Source organism: Zootoca vivipara, chromosome 14 (assembly GCF_963506605.1).
Source record: "Zootoca vivipara chromosome 14, rZooViv1.1, whole genome shotgun sequence".
Lineage (NCBI taxonomy): Eukaryota > Metazoa > Chordata > Lepidosauria > Squamata > Lacertidae > Zootoca > Zootoca vivipara.
In genome coordinates, this window is record NC_083289.1 from 35,821,570 (window position 1) to 35,843,180 (window position 21,611).

General features: G+C 42.9%; 1 protein-coding gene across 1 annotated transcript in view; it reads right to left on the reverse strand.

Annotated features, from left to right (window-relative positions):
* DNAAF8 (dynein axonemal assembly factor 8) overlaps positions 1–21,611 on the reverse strand; it is a 52,166-nt gene that overhangs the window by 14,633 nt on the left and 15,922 nt on the right. The window contains exons 9-11 of the mRNA XM_060282780.1: positions 19,755–20,090; positions 18,135–18,279; positions 7,463–7,660 (exon numbers count right to left, since the gene is read on the reverse strand). Of these exons, the coding sequence (XP_060138763.1) occupies positions 7,463–7,660; positions 18,135–18,279; positions 19,755–20,090 (679 nt within the window). The remainder of the gene's footprint in view (positions 1–7,462; positions 7,661–18,134; positions 18,280–19,754; positions 20,091–21,611) is intronic.

Sequence of the window (21,611 nt, forward strand, 5' to 3'; positions counted from 1 at the left end):
AGTAGATAAATAGGAACCGCTACAGCGGGAAGGTAAACGGCGTTTCCATGTGCTGCCTTGGTTTGCCAGAAGCGGCTTTGTCATGCTGGCCACATGACCTGGAAGCTATACGCCGGCTCCCTCGGCCAATAATGCGAGATGAGCGCGCAACCCCAGAGTCGGTCACGACTGGACCTAATGGTCAGGGGTCCCTTTACCTTTACCATTTAGAGGCTCTGATTCAGTTTTCCTTTTTTTGAATGTTTGAAATTTGTTTTTTACTGTTTTTAGTGATGATTTTATTGTTGTTTTTCCCCTGTAAGCTGCATTAAAGTTTGGGGGCCATTTATACATGTTTAATGAATAATATAATATTACAGCGGGCACTTGGCCTCAGCAGTTTTAATGACAACCTCTTCTTAACCTCTTTTACCTGCTGTACTGGCCACCCTTTTTATTCCTTTTGTTGTTAAATAAATAACTTAAAGCAGAACCATTGAAATTAACGGACATGATGAACTCTCAGCACCATTAGTTTCAAAGGGTGTACTCTGAGCAAAAGTCAGCTGAAAACAGTGCTGGATTGGAATTCAGCTAACTTTTACTCAGAGTAGACCCATTTAAATGAATGGCTGTGACTAACTTAGGTTAGCTGAACACAACCCACTCCTTTTTAATTAGCGTTAAATCTGCCAGACTTGTTTTACCCTTTTAAATTGTAAGCTGCCCTGAGCGCTGCAAGTGCACTGCAGAGGGGTTGAGATAGACATCTTACCAAATAGATAAACAAATTAAATAACTATATGAGAAGCACATTTGACAGCTAAAAATTACAGGGTTCTGTCACAGCTATGTGCTTTATCATTGCTTCCAACGTTTGCATTTTGGGTAGTTCTGCAACAGAGAGCAAGCCTGTAACTCACTCTTAAGTTTCCTAGGAAGAGATGAGAACAGAGAGTCCTTATCGACTGCCATGTTCTCTCCTGCAGCAAAACAGTACATTGCCCTTATTGATGATAATAGGGTCAATAATCCCCGTTGAAAATCAATGCTAAGTGATTACGCTATTATGAAGAGCTGGTGCGTGGCTTTTTCTTTTCCCAGGGAGCCTTCCTATTCCCCCAGTAATGTGCATTAATAGTTGTAGGCTTGTCAGTCACTTTCCACTTTGAATGAGAAAATAGTTTTTCAGGGGATGCTGTCTTGGGCAATAGAAGGAGGATGTTCCACTTACACCACATCCACGCACATTTAAAGCCCTATGATGCCACTTCAACAGACAGGACAAGGAAGCTAGCCTTTCTTTCCTGGAACAGCAGCTTCCCCCAAAGAATCTTGGTAACTGTGGTTTTTAAAGGGTGATGAGCGGAGAGTTTGTTGGGAGACACACACCCCAAATTCCTCTCTCAAGGCTACAAGTGGTTTTGCAATCAATTCCTCTCCCCAGGAAACTCTGGATCTGACAGCTATAGCACTGATATTTCACTGATTAACCCTTTACAAGTAATTTCATGCAAAGCCTAATTAAAAGCACAGATTGAATGACCTTCTTCTCTCTGACTACATATTTTAATAGAAACCAAATCTTGACACTAGGCAAAAAAGAACAGAAGAGAAAAACTCCACTCCATTCTAACCCATCACATTTAATTATCTTTGGCTTGTTTCTTCCCCTTGATTTCCTCTCCTCCCTCCCTTCCCCTTTCTTCTACGTGACTTGGAAACTAAGAACCAGATTCAGCCTATTGACTTTGGAAGCAGTCAGAGAGGATTGGAAGCCCTGCTTCGCATAAGCTGAGCCATTGCTGTCATGGGTGGAAGATGGAAGAAAGGCAGATTTGGAGGATGAAAGATTTCCTTGAGAAATGCAGGCTGCGAGGGGAAAGGAGCCTTGCCTCCATCCTAGAATCATAGAGTTGGAAGAGACCACAAGGGCCATCCAGTCCAACCCCCTGCCAAGCAGGAAACACCATCAAAGCATTCCTGACATATGGCTGTCAAGCCTCCACTTAAAGACCTCCGAAGAAGGAGACTCCACACACCCCTTGGCAGCAAATTCCACTGTCGAACAGCTCTTACTGTCAGGAAGTTCTTCCTAATGTTTTGGTTTGGAATCTTCTTTCTTGTAGCTTGAATCCATTGCTCCGTGTCCGCTTCTCTGGAGCAGCAGAAAACAACCTTTCACCCTCTTCTATATGACATCCTTTTATATATTTGAACATGGCTATCATGTAACCTTCTCTTCTCCAGGCTAAACATACCCAGCTCCCTAAGCCGTTCCTCATAAGGCATCGTTTCCAGGCCTTTGACCATTTTGGTTGCCCTCCTCTGGACACGTTCTAGCTCGTCAGAATCCTTCTTGAACTGTGGTGCCCAGAAATGGACACAGTATTCCAGGTGAGGTCTGACCAGAGCAGAATACAGTGGTACTATTACTTCCCTTGATCTAGATGCTATACTCCTATTGATGCAGCCCAGAATTGCATTGGCTTTTTTAGCTGCTGCATCACACTGTTGACTCATGTCAAGTTTGTGGTCTACCAAGACTCCTAGATCCTTTTCACATGTACTGCTCTCAAGCCAGGTGTCTCCCATCCTGTATTTGTGCCTTTCTTTTTCTTTTTGCCCAAGTGGAGTACTTTACATTTCTCCTTGTTAAAATTCATCTTGTTGGCTTTGGCCCAGTTCTCTAATCTGTTACGGACATTTTGAAGTGTGATCCTGTCCTCTGGGGTATTAGCCACCCCTCCCAATTTGGTGTTGTCTGCAAACTTGCTCAGGATGCCCTCAAGCCCATCATCCAAGTCCTGAGCAACTGCAAGCACTGCTGGAAGGCTGCATCAGGAGGACAGGAAAGAAGGGGTAATCAGACAACCCAGCATGCCAGTGTACCTTTCGTTGCCTGCTCAAAAGGTGACCTGAACAGCTGGGCCTGCGGCAGTGAAGTATATGGGGAGGAACACCATCCAGCAACTTTAGGGAACGGTCATAGCTCAGTAGGAGATCAGCTGCCTTGCATGCAGAAGGTCCCTGGTTCAGTCCCCAGCATCTGCAAGTAGGGCTAGAAATGCTCCTCCTCTTCTGTCACATCAATATGGACAGAAGAGATGTGCAGCGCCTTGAGTAAGTCTTTCCTGTTCAGCCCCAGTGCTTTCTGAAGTGGGACCCAGTTGTGTGCACCGTTGATGAACATGAATTAATTTCTATACAAAATGTGCATGCAGCTTTTATGGCGTGTTTTGTTCTTATGTAATGCACCACTTTGATATTGTTTACGGTATATTAAGCAGTGCATACGTTGGTGTAATCAACAAATAGAGTCCATGCCTACTCAGAAGAAAGTGTCGCTGCATTCAATGGGTCTAAAGGCCTAGTAAAGGGGTTCTGTTGGCAGTTTGGGAGCAACTCAACTTGCATGAAGAGGAGTTTGCATGAAGTGACGACAGACAAAGTGAGTAACATTCAGATTCCCAAACTATCCCTGTACCTTTATCACCATGCTGACTTCTCTAGCTCTCTTTGTTGTTTAGACTGATTCATCTTAGGCTGCATCCTCGTTAAAACCTCCTCCTCACACTTCTCTTTCAGACCTCACAATGAGTGGTCATCTCTGAACTATCCTTTGATACCCTGTTTCTCATATTTTAAGACATACCCATAAAATAAGCCATTGCAGGATTTTTAAGCATTCGAGGAATATAAGCCATACCCCGAAAATAAGACATAGTGATAGGCGCAGCAGCAATGCTGGCCGCGGCAGGAGGAGGAGGAAAAAAATAAGACATCCCTTGAAAATAAGCCATAGTGTGTTTTTTTGAGGAAAAAATAAATATAAGACGTGTCTTATAATATGAGAAACACAGTAGAACAAAAGAGCAAGCACAACTGCCTTGTTCTTCTCTAGACTAGTTAGACTAGAACCCTTTCCTATATTTCTTACAATAATAATTTCCTTACCAACGAGCATCATGTCCGTGTGACTGCAACAGTAAAGTCTTTTTGTCTCTAACCAGATTCACAAGCCAAGCACTGCAGATTTTGTGTAAGAAAGGGCTTCAACAGGTAATCGAGCCAGTTATCCCAATAGATTTAGAATTGCAGCCTTCAAACACCCAGGCTTAATGCAGCAACTTTCTATGCATGCCTACCTGCTGGAAATAAGCCCCACTGAAATCAGTGGGGACTGTCTTCTGAGTAGACATGTATAAGATTTCCAAGTTAAGTTTCCCACTGAAATTGACTGAGCATAAAAAGTGCTTAACTTTGGCTGGATCATGCTTGAGCAGTCAAATGCATTTAAATTATTAAATAATTTTAAACATTGATTTTTTTTCAAATGAAATTTTAAAAAATAAACACTGCCAAGCTTTGATCAATTATTCTGGTGCCTTTCAGACCACTGACCAGAAAACTGAAAGTAGTAGTAAGCATTTTGCTTATTATTGAGAAATAGGATAGAATATTGCCTGCACGATTCCCTTTACAGGTGAAAGGGTTAGAGGCTTTCATTCTTTAGAAAAAGAAAAAGAAGCTGAAATTTCAGGGAAGAGTTCAAATATTATTTATTAATAAATTAAATTAAATTAAATTCATTACCTGCCCTTCACCAGCAGATTGAGGGCAGGTTAAAACCATTTAAAATTAAAAACAGTTAAAATATATTACAATCACATGAACAAGGTGGGTCTTGAAAACACACATCAGAAATACTCAAAGAGAAGGGAGTCCAAGATGGGTGGGAGTTTCTTAAAGGTGAAATACTGAAGGCACAAAAGCCGACTATACCAAAAAAGTGGGAGACGTCTAAAGAAACTGTGTGGCTGCATAAAGAGCTTATGGATAAGCTGAGTTTTAAGAAGGGCATGTATAAGAAATGGAAGAAAAAGGAAATCACAAAGGAGGAGTATACACAAGTAGCCAATAGTTGCAGGGAGAAAGTCAGGCAGGACAAAGTTCAGAATGAGCTCAGGCTTGCAAGAGAGGCTAAATATAATTATAAAAGGTATCTTCGGCTATGTTTGAAGCAAGAGGAAGAACAAGCAAGTAGTAGGTCCTTTGCATAGGGAAGACGGAGAAATCTATTGGGTGACAGAGAGAAGGCAGAACTGCTCCACAGCTACTTTGCCTCTGTCTTCATCCCAAAGGAACCTGGTGATAACAGAACAAATGATGCAAGGGTGGAGCTGCAGCCCAAGATTGGGAAAGAGGTGGCTACTTTACATGAATTCAAATCTTCGGGGCTTGATGACCTGCACCCAAGGGTACTAAAGGACCTTGTGGATGTAAACTCAGAGCCTCTGTCTATAACCATTGAGAATTCTTGGAGAACAAGTGAGGTCCCTGAAGACTGGAGGCAGGCAGATGCTGTCCCCATCTGATTGAATGGCCATCTGTAATGGGGCACCCCATAGCCGCCTTTGACTGGACTTAACCATACAGGGGTCCTTTACTTTTACCTTTTATCTTAGTTGAAATTCCTGCACTGCAGGAGGTTGGATTAGATGAGTCTCTTCTAACTCTACAATTCTATGATTTTTTTATTTTTTTTTGCGTTTGAAATCCCCCCCCCCAATTTTGAATACAAAATACAAAATACAAAAATACAAAAACTTTCCAACCGAAATACAGAATCAACTTACAAAATACATCAAACTTATAATTACCCTATATCCCCCCTCCCTCCCTCCCCTTCCCCAACCCTCCCCTTCCCCAACTCCCAACCCCCCTTCTCTTCCTTTTTCATTTTTTCACCTTTAATACTGTTTAAACCAAATGATTTGAAACAATAGCAAATATGCTAAACAATAATTTGAATGCAATAAACAATATATTATGACTATATCTATATGTCTCTGTCGTTTTTTCTTTTTACTTTTCTTCTACATTGAGAATAGCAAGAGAAGGAGAGCCTATTCAATGTCCTCTATACTTGTTTTTAATTCACCTTACAGACTTCCTGTCAATTCCTGATGTATATTTTTATTTTAAAGACGAACGTACATAACACAGTATAGATCTCTATAGCAATTTTCTAATACGTTCTTACCTCCTAATGTCCCCATCTGATCGAATGGCCATCTGTAATGGGGCACACCATAGCCGCCTTTGACTGGACTTAACCATACAGGGGGTCCTTTACTTTTACCTTTTATCTTAGTTGAAATTCCTGCATTGCAGGGGGTTGGATTAGATGACCCTCTGAGTCTCTTCTATACAATTCTATGATTTTATTACCTCGTGTCAAAGCCCAGGATAATGAGGTGTGTCTTTAGCATTTGCGCGGTCAGGCGGAGTCCCCCAACACCCCAGGCAGCCCCCGAGCGGAATAACAACACCAGACAACATTCTATGGGATTAAAATTGGCCACAACTTTATTAAGATTCAGATGTAGGGAGACCTTGGCTCAGGCATTGCACGTTTATCCTTCCCAGTCCCCAGCCGGGGATCTGGGTAATTTAAGGGTTATCCAGCATATGTGGGGGTTGGGCTACCTCTGGAGAACATATGTTCAAGCAGATAGCCCGCCCCTCCTTTTTCGCCGCCACTGGAGGGGGAGGGCAATGATGACCTCTGGGAGTATGGTCAATGCCTTCCCCCCAGACCCCTTTACAGGAACCCTGGTATCGCCGCCGCAATGGGGGCGGGGGCTGCTTCCCAGGTATGTCTCTCCTTCTGCTGTGTGCACTGTATGGTTACCTCCTCCTACCTGGCCAATCCCCCCCCCCGCAACACCTCCCCCAGCTGGATTGGACGGCTGGCTGTGTGGGCGGAGACCACAGGTATCCAGCCCAGGAAGGTGGTGCCAGCCTCGGAACTGCTAAGTGCTGTCCTGGGGATCCCAGGGGGCTGCGCGCAACCGTGCAAAATGCGCACCCCTTTTATATGGGGAACGGTCATTGCCCAAAGCTGCACAGGTTGAACTCATCTTATGCAGCTTTTACAAACACGATCGCAGCTTTACACGTATCATCCAAACTTGGAAAGCAAATAAAAGGGGGCAGGACAGCAGGGAAAACCTCATGGAAGGGCTGCCCAAGATTTCACAGGATCCCCCCATTTAAAAAGTCCTTTCCGTGTCATGTTTTCCAGCCATGGAAGGAACATTTTAAGCCTTGCTTACCGGACTCTGGGAAGGTCACACAAGGCTTCTGGAATCATAGAATTGTAGAGTTGGAAGGGACCCCGCGAGTCATCTAGCCCAACCCCCTGCAATGCTGGAATCTTTTGCCTACTGTGGGGCTCGAACCCATGGGATGAAGATCCTTGTGCTCTTACCAGCTGAGCTATCCTGCTGTCCTAAGGCCCTTCAAAGTTCCCGCAAGATCCATTATGGCTAGTAGCAACTTTCTGATTCATTAGAAATCTCACATATCTGCACTGCAGCTTTATAACTCCCTTTTCATCTGGCTAAGAAGAGATTGTCCTGCAGAGATGCCTGCCTCCAGTTTGCAACACTTCCTAGAAGCTATTTATTCCACTCACCAAAGACAGGAGCCAGGTCACAACTGCAGGGTAGATGCTAGCTGCTGCTGCCAAGGGGGTTCCAGGAAAGAAGCTGGTCTGCTGGCAGCAAGGGGCAACCTGTCCGCAGCTAGATAACGAAATGGTCATGAGCAGCATCTCTCTTTTGGCGCCTTTTGGGGTGGGCAGCGTGTTGACAGGGGCAAGGTAGGAGGCCTCCTGTTAAAAGAGAGCGGGGGTATCAAACTCAAACAACAATTGCACCATACCTTCAGTAGCACCTTAAAGACCAACTAAGTTTTTATTTTGGTATGAGCTTTCGTGTGCATGCACACTTCTTCAGATCTGAAGAAGTGTGCATGCACACGAAAGCTCATACCAAAATAAAAACTTAGTTGGTCTTTAAGGTGCTACTGAAGGAATTTTTTTATTTTACTTCGATCCAGACCAACACGGCTACCTACCTGTAACCTGCACCATACCTGTAAAGCACTGATAACTACTTTAGGCAGTCGGCTTCCCACAAAGAATCATGAGAGCTGTAGTCTGTTAAAAATGCTAAGAGTTGATAGGAGACCCCTAGTTTCCTTCCCAAAGCTACAATTCCCAAAATTTCCTGTGAAGAGGGAGTGACCGCTAAACCACTCCTGGAAGTGTTGCTTTGGGGAGGGGGGGAATTCTTCAAGGACTAGATGGGGCATTTGGCCTGATCCAGCAAGCTCTTCTTAAGTTCTCTGTAGAAAATGTGAGGAAATAAATCAAACTTTCTGGTGAAAGAAGACAAAAGGTGGACTTAAAGGACTGTCATTTTGGCTTTGGGATACAGAACAGTTAAGATTTGGAGAGGTTTCTAAAAAATTGCTTATCGACAAGTCTAAGCATATCCTTCACTGTTATTTTCACCCCAGCTTTGGTCATGGCAACTTAGCAGGCAATCACTGATGAGTGGCAAACTACTGACTGCAGACATCTGCCAAATGATACATCTGCTGCACACTTCTAAATGGGAACCGACTTATCTCGGCAGTTTAGCAGTTCCGGAGAAATCCTCCGGCAGTCAGCGGCTCCCTTTGCCTTTCTGGTGAGATGTCTCCACCTTTGCACACCCCATGAGAGCCATGTGTGAAAACAAGAGGGCACAGAAAATGCATTGGGTGACTGAGTTTTGGGCTGATCACAGAAACTGCTGAAACTTAATGCAAGTCTCAAGTCTCAAAGCACTTATTTGATTGAGTAGATAGTAGCAGCAGCAGCACTGTTATTATTAAAATGTATATGCCACACTTTGTCAAAAGTCCACAGGGCAGCATAGAACATAGAAAATAATAAACAATATATATCAATACATAACTTTATATTCATACCAAAAAATGAAAGCTATTATATAAATACAAGCCATAACAATAAGCAATACATCTTTATAGATAATACATAATAGTACAATCCACCACTTCAGAGTGGCCCTGATTCAATCCAGTGTGATCCTGAGACCCAAATAAATTCAGAGGCTTTGCCTAATTAAAACCCAATATGTGATTAGATGGCCTGTAAGCACCTCCACTCCTTTTCTCCTCTCCACTGGACCATCCCCCCCCCCCGATCACTCCAGATAGACCTCATCCAACCTGGGGTTGCCTCAACCCAATTTGGCTGAATCCTGGGTCAACCCAAATTGACCCAATTCAATTAATGATCCAGGGCCAGTACACATACCTGCTAGAGAATTTCTAATAGTACATAATACATAATGAACATAATGAATGCATACTAAGCAGCTATATAATATACACACGTTGAGAAACGTTGCACAACAGAGACATCTTTCCTTATGTGTCCTTCCGAGGATCATAGAACAGCAGTTTACGTGAGGCTTCCTTCATTTTATCCTTACAACCACCCTGTGAAGTAGAAAGGCAAGTCATCTTGCCCAAGGCTGCCTAGGGAACTTCACAGCTAAGTGGGCACAAGGCCACCAAGTGAACTGGAGACTCTGGCAGCAAGGCCACACTCTCACCCTGGACTACTACTGAGAGAGAGCTCTCAGTACTGCAGCATTGCCTTGGTAATGGCCAGAGATGTTAAAGATGTTCTTCAGCACATCATGATCAGGTGACCTGAGGAACCAAAACAAGCCTAGCTAGCCTTTTTACATAACTGCTGTTCCAGGCTTGGTTCCTCAGTTTGAGCCACTCACCCATAGCTGCCAAGTTCTCCCTTTTTTTTTAAGGGAAATTCCCTTATGCTGAATAGGCTTCCTCTTGAGAAAAGGGAAAACTTGGCAGCTATGCACTCACCACTGATGGAAGTTGCTGAAAATATCTTCCCTCTGCAGAACTTGACCACAGGCCCATCTTTGGCCATGCCATGTGCCTGTAATTCTCTGGATATTCTGGCCCACGGATCCCACAATAGCAGTTGGCTGAGGTCTGATGGAGGCGTCTCAGTTGCCTACTGAAATCAGATTGAAGGGAGATCTCTGCAGTAGATTGGCAAGGATTCTGACACCCAGCCTTTAGCAAAATTAGAGACTGCTGAAAGCTTGGGGTAACCAGGAGTGGGCTTTTATGCAGGAGGTGTTGGTGGGTTTTGTGGTTCTAGTAAAACACAAAGCAGATCCCAGAAGCCTGAAGTCTGCCTTCCTTGCTCCAGAAGAAGAGACAAACCTTACAACCCAGTCATCAACACTGATTTATTTCGAGCATTTGTTCCCCACTCTTCTGCTAAAAAGGGTCCCCGAGCAGCTTACACACAATCAATTAAAACAAGACGGTTCCTGCCTACAGGCTTACAATCTTAAAAAAGTGTCACACAAGGGGAAAGGGACAAGGGAGGGGGCACCGATTCTTAAGTAGTAGTTCTTATAATTATCAGCTGGCATAGAAACAGCTTAGGGAAGGAGGTGCCTGAAGGAACCGGTCTGTTGGCAAAGTCTTTTGGCAATGAGCCCTGCTTCTCATCTCTCCCACTGAGGGAGCCTGGTGGAATGGCTGCTGCCAGGTGACACTTGAGGAAGAGAAAGATTTGTTTGCACCAATGTTTTTGTCTGTAATACTGGCATACCAGCATTAATAACAAGTTATTTCAGTGTGTGTGTGTGTTATGTGATATTGCCTGATCTGGCAGTCAGTCGGTGGCTGGATCTTCCAGCAGTAATTTAAAACCAGTCCACTTTTGGTCATGTGGTACAGCGGTTAAAGGAACTTCCATCAGGGAGGCTCCAGTCAGTCAGTATTTTGTGGGAGTCAAGTGCCATCTGGGAAATTTAGATGTGTGTAATTGAAGAAGGGATTCAAGCGCTCTGTTGGCAACAGATCATCTTTTTTTAAAAGTAACAGGCTTTTTGCGGTTAGGAAAGTGACAGGGGAAATGCAAAACATGGAGGGAATGAACGATTAACAGAAAGATAGACAGAATGATTATTGCTTACAAACAAATAAAAATGAGCGCTGTATTAAAGAGCAGTTCTAATGTAACCTGTCCCTGCACTTTATGCAAGCAAATCAGGATGAATGCTCAATAAGTAGGTTGTGAGGAGGAGCCCCTTGTTCTAAATTGCTGGTGTTCAGGATGGGACACAAAGCGGTGTGCTGCCCTGTCTGTCCGTTGCCCAAACTGGACTGGAAGCACCACCAACATGACCCCGCTTCCTCTGCGTTTCTTATGCCCATGAACTCAGGAGTTAAGCCAGTCTCTCCAATGAGATGCAGCTAATTTTTATTACTGACTAAAAGCATTTTGGAAATGTCAACTGTGTGTTTCTTTCCATTCTTTGGGGAAGGCTAAAATAATGACAATGCCATCTGTTCACAGATCCAAAGTTCCACATTAAGTTGTAATATAAACTCTAGAACCTAGGTGACAATTGCTTTGTCATGGCAAAAAGAGTAATAATAATAATAATCCTGCATTCAACTGGCAGGATACACTGTAATTAGGGAAAAAACTGGCCATAAAGAAGTGGGCAATACTGATAGTAATGGTCTAAACGGTCTTTCAGTTAATGTACTTTACTGTGGAATTTTGTATTCCATAAAACTAGCAGTTGCCTCCATATTAAGTATGCTGGGCTCACTGATCTGCAACATACGACTCCGTTAGGACAACATTGAGATTTCTGGACCTCAGCTGTGCTGCATTTTGTTTTCAAATGGGCAATGGACCTCAAAGGGAAGTAATTGAAAAATGTAGCCAAAATATGGCTTCAGATATTTAAAATGCCAAAACGAGTGCTTAATTTGCTGAGCTCTGTAGCTTCTTTCCTTATACTTTTGTGGCTGTGGGTATACTGTGGTCTCATAACAGAGTAGGGGGGAAACCCAGATCAGCTGTTGGGTTCCAGTTCTGGTCAATCTTCCACTTTCTAATCCTTATGGTTGCAACAATATACTTAAGAATATAGGCAACATCAGGCGAAATCTCAAAAGTTGCTGAGTAAGAACTCCAGGAATTGGAAGGGGAGGCTACAATGCCTTGTATATCTGCTTCCTCCATGTGCCATGACCACCAGAAACAGAAACAATATGCCAAATAGTTTTTAAAAAACATAATAATTTATGCAAAATATGAACTTGCACAGATAGACATGGAGCTGTTCCTCCCCAGGCCCCTACAAACATGGCTGCCTACGACTGACACCTTTCCCATCCAAATTCCTATCCAAATGCTACTTTCCCATCCAAATTCGCTTATCTACTGCACCACACTGCCCAGGAATATACAAATACATGCACATTTATATGGTAAACTCTCAAAGAGAGATTAATCTGTTGTTGTTGTTGTTGTTGTTGTTGTTGTTGTTGTTGTTGTTACCCAGGAGACCTGGGCGACAAAAAACAAAACAAAACCAACCTTCAAGTAGGTGCCAAAAAGGCAAAACAACAGAGACAGCATTGTTTTAAACTGTTTTAAATATTGTGTTTCAATGTTGGGACCTGCCCTGGGACCTTGAAGTGAAGGGCAGGTAATAAATACATACAGAAATAAATAATATTCAAGGGGAGGGCATTCCAAAGGATCAGGTGCCACAACACTAAAGACTCGATTCCTATATCATGCGTAACAGACCTTCTGATAAGGTGGCATCTACAGACGACCCTCCCGGGCTCAGCACAGTGATCGATGGGGTATATAAGAGGTGAGACGATCTTTCTGGTACCCTGCCCCAAGCTGTAGGGGGCTTTATATATATAGGTATATCAGAACCAGCATCTTGAACTCAGCCTACTGACGAATTTATATAGGTATTTATATAGGTATATCAGAACCAGCATCTTGAACTCAGCCTACTGACGAATTCATCTGTGCAACAGTTCCTGCTCTGCTTGGTGATAAGGGTGTCACTGTGGGGGAACTTGCTTTATTCTGTGCCTCTCCTTTGTCAGCCTCTTCTGAAATATTCCAGCGACGCAGTTGGATCAGCACATGGGGACCTCTGCTGGCCACCCAATCAATATGGACAAAAGTGTAGAGGGTAGTTGTTTTTTAAAATATTTAAAAATAATGCTCACGGCAGCTTTCCCCTTAAGTCAACGCAACAAGTAGTTTGGGCTGTCAAACTCTATCAGGAATAGTTTCCATAAGAAAGCTAAAAGGTCATTTAAATCAACTCCGAGATGAAGCGAGGCTTAGAAGAGACTTAATTCTTCATATCTTTATGAGGTCATTAAAAAAAATTCTAATTAGAGAAACAGAACCAAACGGAGGTTGAACTGGGGAGAGCCTCAGGGGCTTTGTGTATTTCATTCTCATAATTGGGAAAACTGGCAAAGGCTCGTCTGTGACAAAAGAGGTTAAGGTGAGCTCCTTCCTAGTATGTCTAACCTCACATCGCCCGTAAAAAAATTTTAAAAAGTGCACCATGTTGATTCTTAGGTCCCAAATCAAGCCGTCCTGGATCCCACCCAACATGCGCAGACACAGATACTTACTTCTGAGAAAGAAAGAGAGCTGAAAGGACTACAAACCTGAAGGGGAAAGGAAGGGAGTTTAAATCCAAATATTCCCAGATACCACAACACTAATGATTGACTCTTAAAGCAGGCTTACAAGTTAGCTCAAGGAAGTGGCTACCCCATTAAGAATTGTGCCAGTGTCATTTTGTGGCCTAGCAGAAAAATGGATGTTTTGAAAGGCTTTCCCAACACTCTCCCCAAAATCAGTTCCTGGTGACCATGCAACTGTGTGTTTACGCACCTGATTTAATTCATCTGCTAATTTATTTATTAAAAACCAACTCTGTGTGAGGTACCCTTAGCCAGAATGAGTGCTGGAGCTCTGATTACCTCGCTGCCAAATTCCATTTTTATACACACAGCCATGGAACTGAATCTGCACACAGATTGGCTCCCAATTTAGCTCGACCAGACCAAATTTAATTCACAGTTAACATTTCCGCAACGTCAAAAGGAACAGAAGCAGAGAAGGGATTCCACAAAAGAACAGAGAGGGCTCTGCCTCCCTATAGGCAGCGCAGAGGGGTGAGCTAAGGATAGAGAGAGCGCACGATGTCTAGATTTCCCTCCTGGCACTAAATGAGCCGAGACCATTAATGTAATTGCTAATGTACTTTTATTTTTATTTTATTTATTTTTTTGAACAAGAAGAAGAGTGTTACTTTCTAAGCACCTTCATTAGGCAGTGAAGGGCTTCTAAGCTCCTCCAGTGTAATTACCATTCAACTCAATTACTGAGATGTATTATGAATGACCTGCAAGATTACAGTATTCCAGGTCTAGGGGAGTCATTCCTAATCTACATGCTGGGCCACACCAGAATGACATAAAAGAACCACGAGGCAACCTTGAGAAATAAAGGAAAGAATTTAAGCCTCCCTTGGGAGCACAAAGCTCTTCCTCGGGGTAGAAGTTGCTGCCCTCTTTCTGCATGATTCACTGCTCTGTCCTTGACACAACAGAGCATCAGCTTTGCATGCAGTAGGTCATAGGTTCAATCCTCAACATCTCCAGATATGGCTGGGATAGTGCTCTTCCTGAAATCTTGGAAAGCCACTGCCAGTCAGTGTAGACCAGCCATCCCCAAACTTCGGCCCTCCAGATGTTTTGGACTACAATTCCCATCATCCCTGCCCACTGGTCCTGTTAGCTAGGGATCATGGGAGTTGTAGGCCAAAACATCTGGAGGGCCGCAGTTTGGGGATGCCTGATGTAGACAATACTGAGCTAGACGGACCAATGGTCTGACTCTGCATAAGACAAATTCTTGTGTTCCTCAAAGGAGCAGTCCAAAGGCCAGCTGGGCCAAACATTCCTCCCCGCTTCTACTCTTACAGGAACATTTTCCGCTTGCAAAAGGGTGAGGGAAATTTTTCATCCCTTTCCAAGTGGGTGGAGATAACAATAAAAATAATTTAATTTCAAAAATGGGCGGAAGTAATTACCATTTTGAGAAAATGTGGCAAGGGAGTTCCAGATTTGTTTTGAAAACACTCTATAAAGCTCCACTACCCCTTTCAAGAGGTGGCAAAGTCACAAAGAGCAACCCAGTGGCAAAGAAATCTACAAAATGACTCAATAGGCACTGGTGCTCCATCGTTACACTGCATCAGCCCCAAGAGCATAGTTGTGTCATGGTTGTGTCATCAGGATTGCATTGGTTAAAAAAACCAAACCCACAATGATGCTCCTACCAATCATGGTGATTCCGATAAATAATCATCAAGAAATCATGGTGATTTTGGTAGATAACCTTCAAGAAATGATCAATCATCAGGATTGATTGCATCGTTCCAAGAAAGATTGCAACTGTATCACCACCAATGGCATTTGCTTAATTCATAGGGGCATTGCTGGTAAGTAAGTAAATACAGTAAATAAATGGCTGCCTCCACTGTCCCCGCTTCCCAAAATATATTTTTCATCATCCACTATGATATAATGATGCTATTTGGCATGTCCTTCTGACCCATCCGTACCCACCAACCTCCCAAATTGAGAGAAAAATTCTGGACCAAACACATTGCAGAGTGACCAATTTCCACGCCAAAAAAGAGGACCAAAGAGGTCAAGGATTGGCATAAGTTGTGCATATGCTAATCTGTATGTGCAGATGCAAATTTAGAAATATAATTCAAACAGAACACAATATATATGTTACCATGGTGTGCTTGCTCAGTCTTCCCGGGAATCGGCCACTTCAAGGCCCCTCCTGTTGTCCCTTCTGATGGTTCTTTATCTTTAAACTAGGACCAGGCAGCCCTTGAAATAAGAGGACTGTCATCTGTAAAGAAAGCCACGTGGCCACCTTAACACTTCAGCCCAGGAATCATAGGAAGCTGCCTTATACTAAGTCAGACCGTTAGTCTATCTAGCTCAGTACTGTCTGCACCAACAGGCAGTGGCTCTCCAGGATTTTAGGCAGGATATCTCCCAGCTGTACCATAGGATCTTCTGTATGCAAAGCAGATGCTCTACCATTCAGCAACAGCTCCATCCCTTAAGAATTAGTCTTCGGATTAATGCAAACAGCCCTGTGGTTGCTTTCTTATGTACAGTAGACAGACAAGTAGCCAGCAGGCCAAAGGTAAAAAATGGGGCTGAGAATGGACTGTATTTCAGAAATCAGATCAGGCAGATAAGGATGGATTGGGAGGGCAAGAAACAGAAGACCCAGTCACAGATGAGGCGAGGTGAACATTTGGTTAGGCCTGCCCAAAACGGCACATCCGATAATCAACTTGAAAAAAGGGGCACTGTGGAAATGTGGTGCCTCACATTTTATTTATATTTCTCTTAGTCATGCTCATTTCCAAATCTCTAAGGACACAGCTGCCAAATTATAACTGCTTTGGTTTCACATGTCAAAACAATTTAATTCTTCAATCTGTGCATGAATCAAAAAGAGGAAGGGAAGAATATTCCAATCTGAGACGCAGAAAGCACGGCTGCCAGACCTGTCTTGAAAAGCACAGCTGCATGTGGACCAGTGATGCCACTGCCTCTTCCCTTTCTAAATGTTTTATTAGCAGATGTTTATGAAGAATAAGGAGCTGTCAGACAGAAGAGGCATGCGTGGATTGCAAGCTGTGTGGAGCTCTTCAGAACCTGCCACTGTGCTAACGGTGTATTGTGAAGTGAGCTGTAAGTGAAAGAGTTCTCTCTTTATTATTGATTTAGACAGAAGAATAGAGTCTACTGATCAGATTGCCAGATGACACAAACCTGTGGAGGGGCTGCTAAAATAAAAAATAAGACTCAGTAGGATACGGTTGAATTTGAAATGATCTTGATAAATGACAGAACTGCAGAGAAAGGGAAACTGAATGAAGACAGATGTGAAATATTAGAGAGTGTGAGAATGTAGACTCAACAGCTCATTCTTCTCTTCTCTTTGGGTCAACAAGAGAACAGGCACTTTTCAGCCTGAACATGCAATGCTCCTACTTGGTTACAGCTGACATGACCCTGGTCTAAAGAATAACTTGGAGGCCTAGAGGTGAAAGCTGACCCAAAGCAATGGCATGTTCCAAGATTCAGATGAAGCCCAAGCTGGCAAAGAGGAGTGAATGTCAGATCTAGAAGTCAGTGAGTGGGTAGCCTTCAACCAGTGGCTAGGGACCCTGTACTACGTAAGTCACAGCCTGGTCCAAGGTGGGTCATGATTGCAGCATTACCACCATGCAAATATTTGGTTTTAAAAAAATAAGAAAGGGATCCCTAAATGCATGTTTATGTTAAAGGTTGGTCCTAAGTTTGAAAATATGGAAGACTACTAGCCTAAACCATTTGATGAGTTGTCCTTCTAACTGCCCAAGATGTCTCATTCCACTCCAGAAACCCGCTCTTCAGAGCTGGAAGGGATATTGTAAGGCTATTGCTGAGCACAGGCCCACTGAAATGAATGAACCCAAGTTAGTCTTGCTCATTAATTTCAGTGGGTCTACTCTCAGTAGGACTAACATTGGATGCAACCCAAGATATAGAGAGCCCCAGGGCAGAATCTTTTAGCAGCCAATTGAGATCTCACAATTTTAGCTTTGTACTTTATTGAAGCAATTGGTTACCATTTGGGAGCTGTCCGTAGTCCTGAAGATCATGATTTTGGCCTAGTGGTAAACTGGGGGACAACTTCTGACAATAGTGCACATATGTGTCACATAACTAAATGCTCCTCCAGAAAACGAACAAACCTGGAAAATGACCATGCTGTGAAGAAGTTTAGGCTTAAAACCCTGTTCCCTGTCGTACTGATTTTCTTATGAGCATGGAATTGCTTGTACAGAGGAGCATTCAGTTATGAGATTCCCCCATCTTCTGTCTGAAGTGGTATAGACCAAACTATAGTTTACTGCCTCAATGAGAACTAGACTGCAGTCTTGTCTATTGGATACTTCTTGTATCTTGCTCTCTGATCAACTTGCTCTTGGCCAAGCACATCCAAAGGGCCACAGGTTGCTTTCTTTAAATACTGTTTCATATACCCTCAAGGAGACAAATTTATGTGGTCAAAAGGTGGTTTGATAAATCTCTTCCCTAAGTAAACTCTAGCGCAACATTTCTTGCCACTGCGCTGACAGAGTCTGACATGACCCACATTGGGAAAACTCTCCTCAGACTGGCAGTAGCATGCCCAAAGCTTTGGCTTTAAATAAACCCAGCCAGAAGACAACCAGGGTTGGAAGGAAGCACAAGATCCCTTTGAGAAGAAGGCTGTTCTCTGGCTATTCTGTGCTACTGACCGTATGGAATAAGACAGGGGTCTGTTCTGCCATGGGCTGCTTTCCAGTGGTGGAGTGCTGAGGTTTTAAGTTTTCCAGCTGCTCCTTGAGGCTCTGTTTCCTGCGCTTCTCTTCTGCCTGCTTTTCTTTTTGGCTTTCTTCTGTCCTACAATATGCAAGGAGAGGGACATCATGTAGCATTTTTATTCCAGTTACATGGTGACCTTGCCACCTCCCACAAACACTTGGTTGGCTTCAAAAGAAGATGAAATAAATTCATAGAAAACAAAGCTATCAATGGCTACTATCCATGATGACTATGTTTTACCTCCACTGTTAGAGGCCGTATGCCACTGAATGCCAGTTGCTGGGACTCACAAGTGAAGAGAGAGCTGCTGAACTCAGGTCCTGGGCTTTTGAGATTCCCATGGGCATCTGGCCGACTGCTGTGAAAGCCAGGATGTTGGACTACATGGGCCTTTGGTCTATTCCAGATGGCTCATCCTACGTTCTTCCAGTGCCATACCTAGCCCTGACCTGGTGCCATACACTGTGTCCTCAAAGGGCAAGCCAGATACTATGCCACTTGAGGGCCTCGAGGAACAGGCAGTATCTCTTGGAACCAAGGCTGAAAAGCTCCTTGAAGGGCCCTCCTAGTCTCTGGATCATGTTTTGGATTTTGCCCTTGATTTCCTGAACACAGAAACAATCCTAATTTCACTTTCATTCAACCCATCTCCTTTTTCTTATTTCCCAGGCTAGGCTTTCCTTAACTGCCCCCAATCCCTGTGTCCCATATGCCACTGACTAGGGTACACTTCTTACTAAACATTAGACTAAATGACCCTCATCTACTGTTCTGAGCTGGTGTTATTTGATTGTTAAAGCATCAGGCCCGAAGTACAGAGAGATGGTCCTTTATCTGCTGAGTGCTGCTTGTATGAAAATTGCTTATAATTGGAAGAATTCCCAGAATCCCAATACTGGACAACTGGCTAAATAAAGCATGGGACACAGCTTGCATGGTCAAACAAACCAATATCATCAGAACTGAGAGAAGGCAGGCAGGATTATGACCGTTTTGCTGAAAAATTGATCAGCTTTACTAGGGGAATAAGATACAGGGAAATATGAACCCAGACTCGTTGTTGTTGTTGTTTATTTATTAAATTTATATACTACCCATCCTAAGATCACAGGGCAGTTGTTGGGAGTGCTTTGAAGCCAGATTGAATTTATAATTGCAAATAACCTTTAAAGGATTAAAACAATATATAATTTTGTATTCTTTTTTATTGATTAAAAGCGAGGCTATTTTGTTGAATATTTTTAGTGTATGATAAAACAGTGGTTAACTTTGGGGTTTTTTGTCAGTTGTGTTATGATGTCAACATGGTTTTTGTGTTTATACAATTTTTATTTGTATAATAAAAGGAGCAGGTCCAAGGTGAAAAGGCCCAGGTTCAAACCTCCACTCAGTCATGAAGCTTTCTGGGTGACCTTAGGCAGTCACTCTCTTTCAGGCTAATCTACCTCACAGGGTCATTGTGAGGATTAAGGAATCATGTAGGCCAACCTAATTTCCTTGAAGGGGGGGCAAGATATAAATACAGTTAATATCTAAAGAATATTCCAGGCTACCTTGGGTGTCCTGTGTCTTTGTCTGCAAAGTCTCGAGGTGTCTCTCTGTTTGACTCTTCTTTGGTTTCTTCCTTAAGTTCTCTTGAGCTCCTCGCCACACTGTTAAGATCCAGAGCGCGGAAGCTTCTTGCACTAGATTCTGAATTCCCTGGCCCCGTGGAGGTCAGTCTCCTCAGTTTTAGGCTCTGTCTTCTCCTGACTCCCAGCTGGTCATTTTCTTCTGAGCTCTTGAGATTCTGGCACTTTTCCTTGTCCTGAGCAACAGATGAAGACTGAGATGTCTTGCGAAAGTAACGGAGCTGCTGCAGCAGAAAGCTTTTCGCAGTGCAACCCTTGCTGTGAATTAAAGCAAAAGAGCTGCTCAGTCAAGCCTCACCTAAAAGATCCTAACTCCGTGGGAGTTGGTTTGAACCGTTTTCTGCCTCACTGCCTGGTAAGGGCATTAAGATCAGCCAATTGAACCCAATTACACAGTCTGGTCACTATTAGCTTGTGGAAACACAGAGTAGGGCTCTATCACTGGTAGCAGGAGCATTATAGAATGCCCTCTCTGTTGAAATACTCACCGTATTGGCATCCCACCAGCTTTTGAAGATGCACTTGTTCAGGCAACTTTCTGAACCTGAACTTCCTGACCCAATTGTTCTTTGAATTGCTTTAATTGTCATGATTTTAAACAGGCTTTTGTAAAATAATAATAATAATTCTGGATGTTTTTTACTGTTCTCATAGAATTGCTTTATTTTGTATTTAAATTATGTCTGGGTTTTAAAATTGATTTCTTGCTCACCAAAACAAGATGTTTTGAGCATGTAACACCAATACTGGCCTGACTGTACTGGCTGGCAATTAGTTTCCAGGCTCAATTCCAAGTGCTGGTGTTGACCTATAAAGCCTTACATGGCTCAGGACCTCAATACCTTAAGGACTACCTCTCCCCACACAAACTGGACCCTGCACTTGTCATCTGAGGTCCTTCTTTATGTCCCCCCTCCCTGAGAGTTAGGAGGGTGGCAACACAAGAATGAGCCTTTTCTGTGGTAGCTCCCTTTCTGTGGAATGCTCTTCCCAGAAAGGCACCATTATTGCATGCCTTTAGGTGCCAGGCAAAAACAGTTCTCTTTACCCAGACCTTTGGCCATTAAATAATCTATGGTCAGTTAAAAGTGATGGGACTGTTATTATGATCATTTTATCATTATGCTGTCTATCATTATGCTTTGTATTATGTTTTGATCATTATGCACTGTAGAATCATAGAATTGTAGAGTTGGAAGGGACCATCACCTAGTTCAACCCCCTGCAATGCAAGAATAAAATGTGTTCTTAATGCTGTACACCTCCCTGGGTTCTTTTGATAAAGGGTGGTATATCCATTGAAATAATCATAGAATCATAGAATCATAGAGTTGGAAGAGACCACAAGGGCCATCCAGTCCAACCCCCTAATAATAATAATAATAATAATAATAATAATAATAATAATAATAATAATACTTGCAAACCACTTAGAAGCCATTTGGGTATGTACAGTACAGTATTATTATTATACATTATTATTATTATTATTATTATTATTATTATTATTATTATTATTATTATTATGAAAATCAGTGCAAGATGTCAAGCAAGGTAACAAAGACCTGGGAGCTGAAACAAAATGTTGCAGTCTATCCTCACCATCTAACAGGAATGCTGCTGTTCAAGTTTCCAGCTAATAACCATGTCCTCCCCTAGGATATTATCAGCTGTAAGGGGCTGAAAGAAGATATTCTGCTCCCATCCACCCCCAGCCTTCTTTTCCAAGAGATGCCCACATTCTGTAGCTACTGAGCATGCTCAATCATTGTAAGGCAG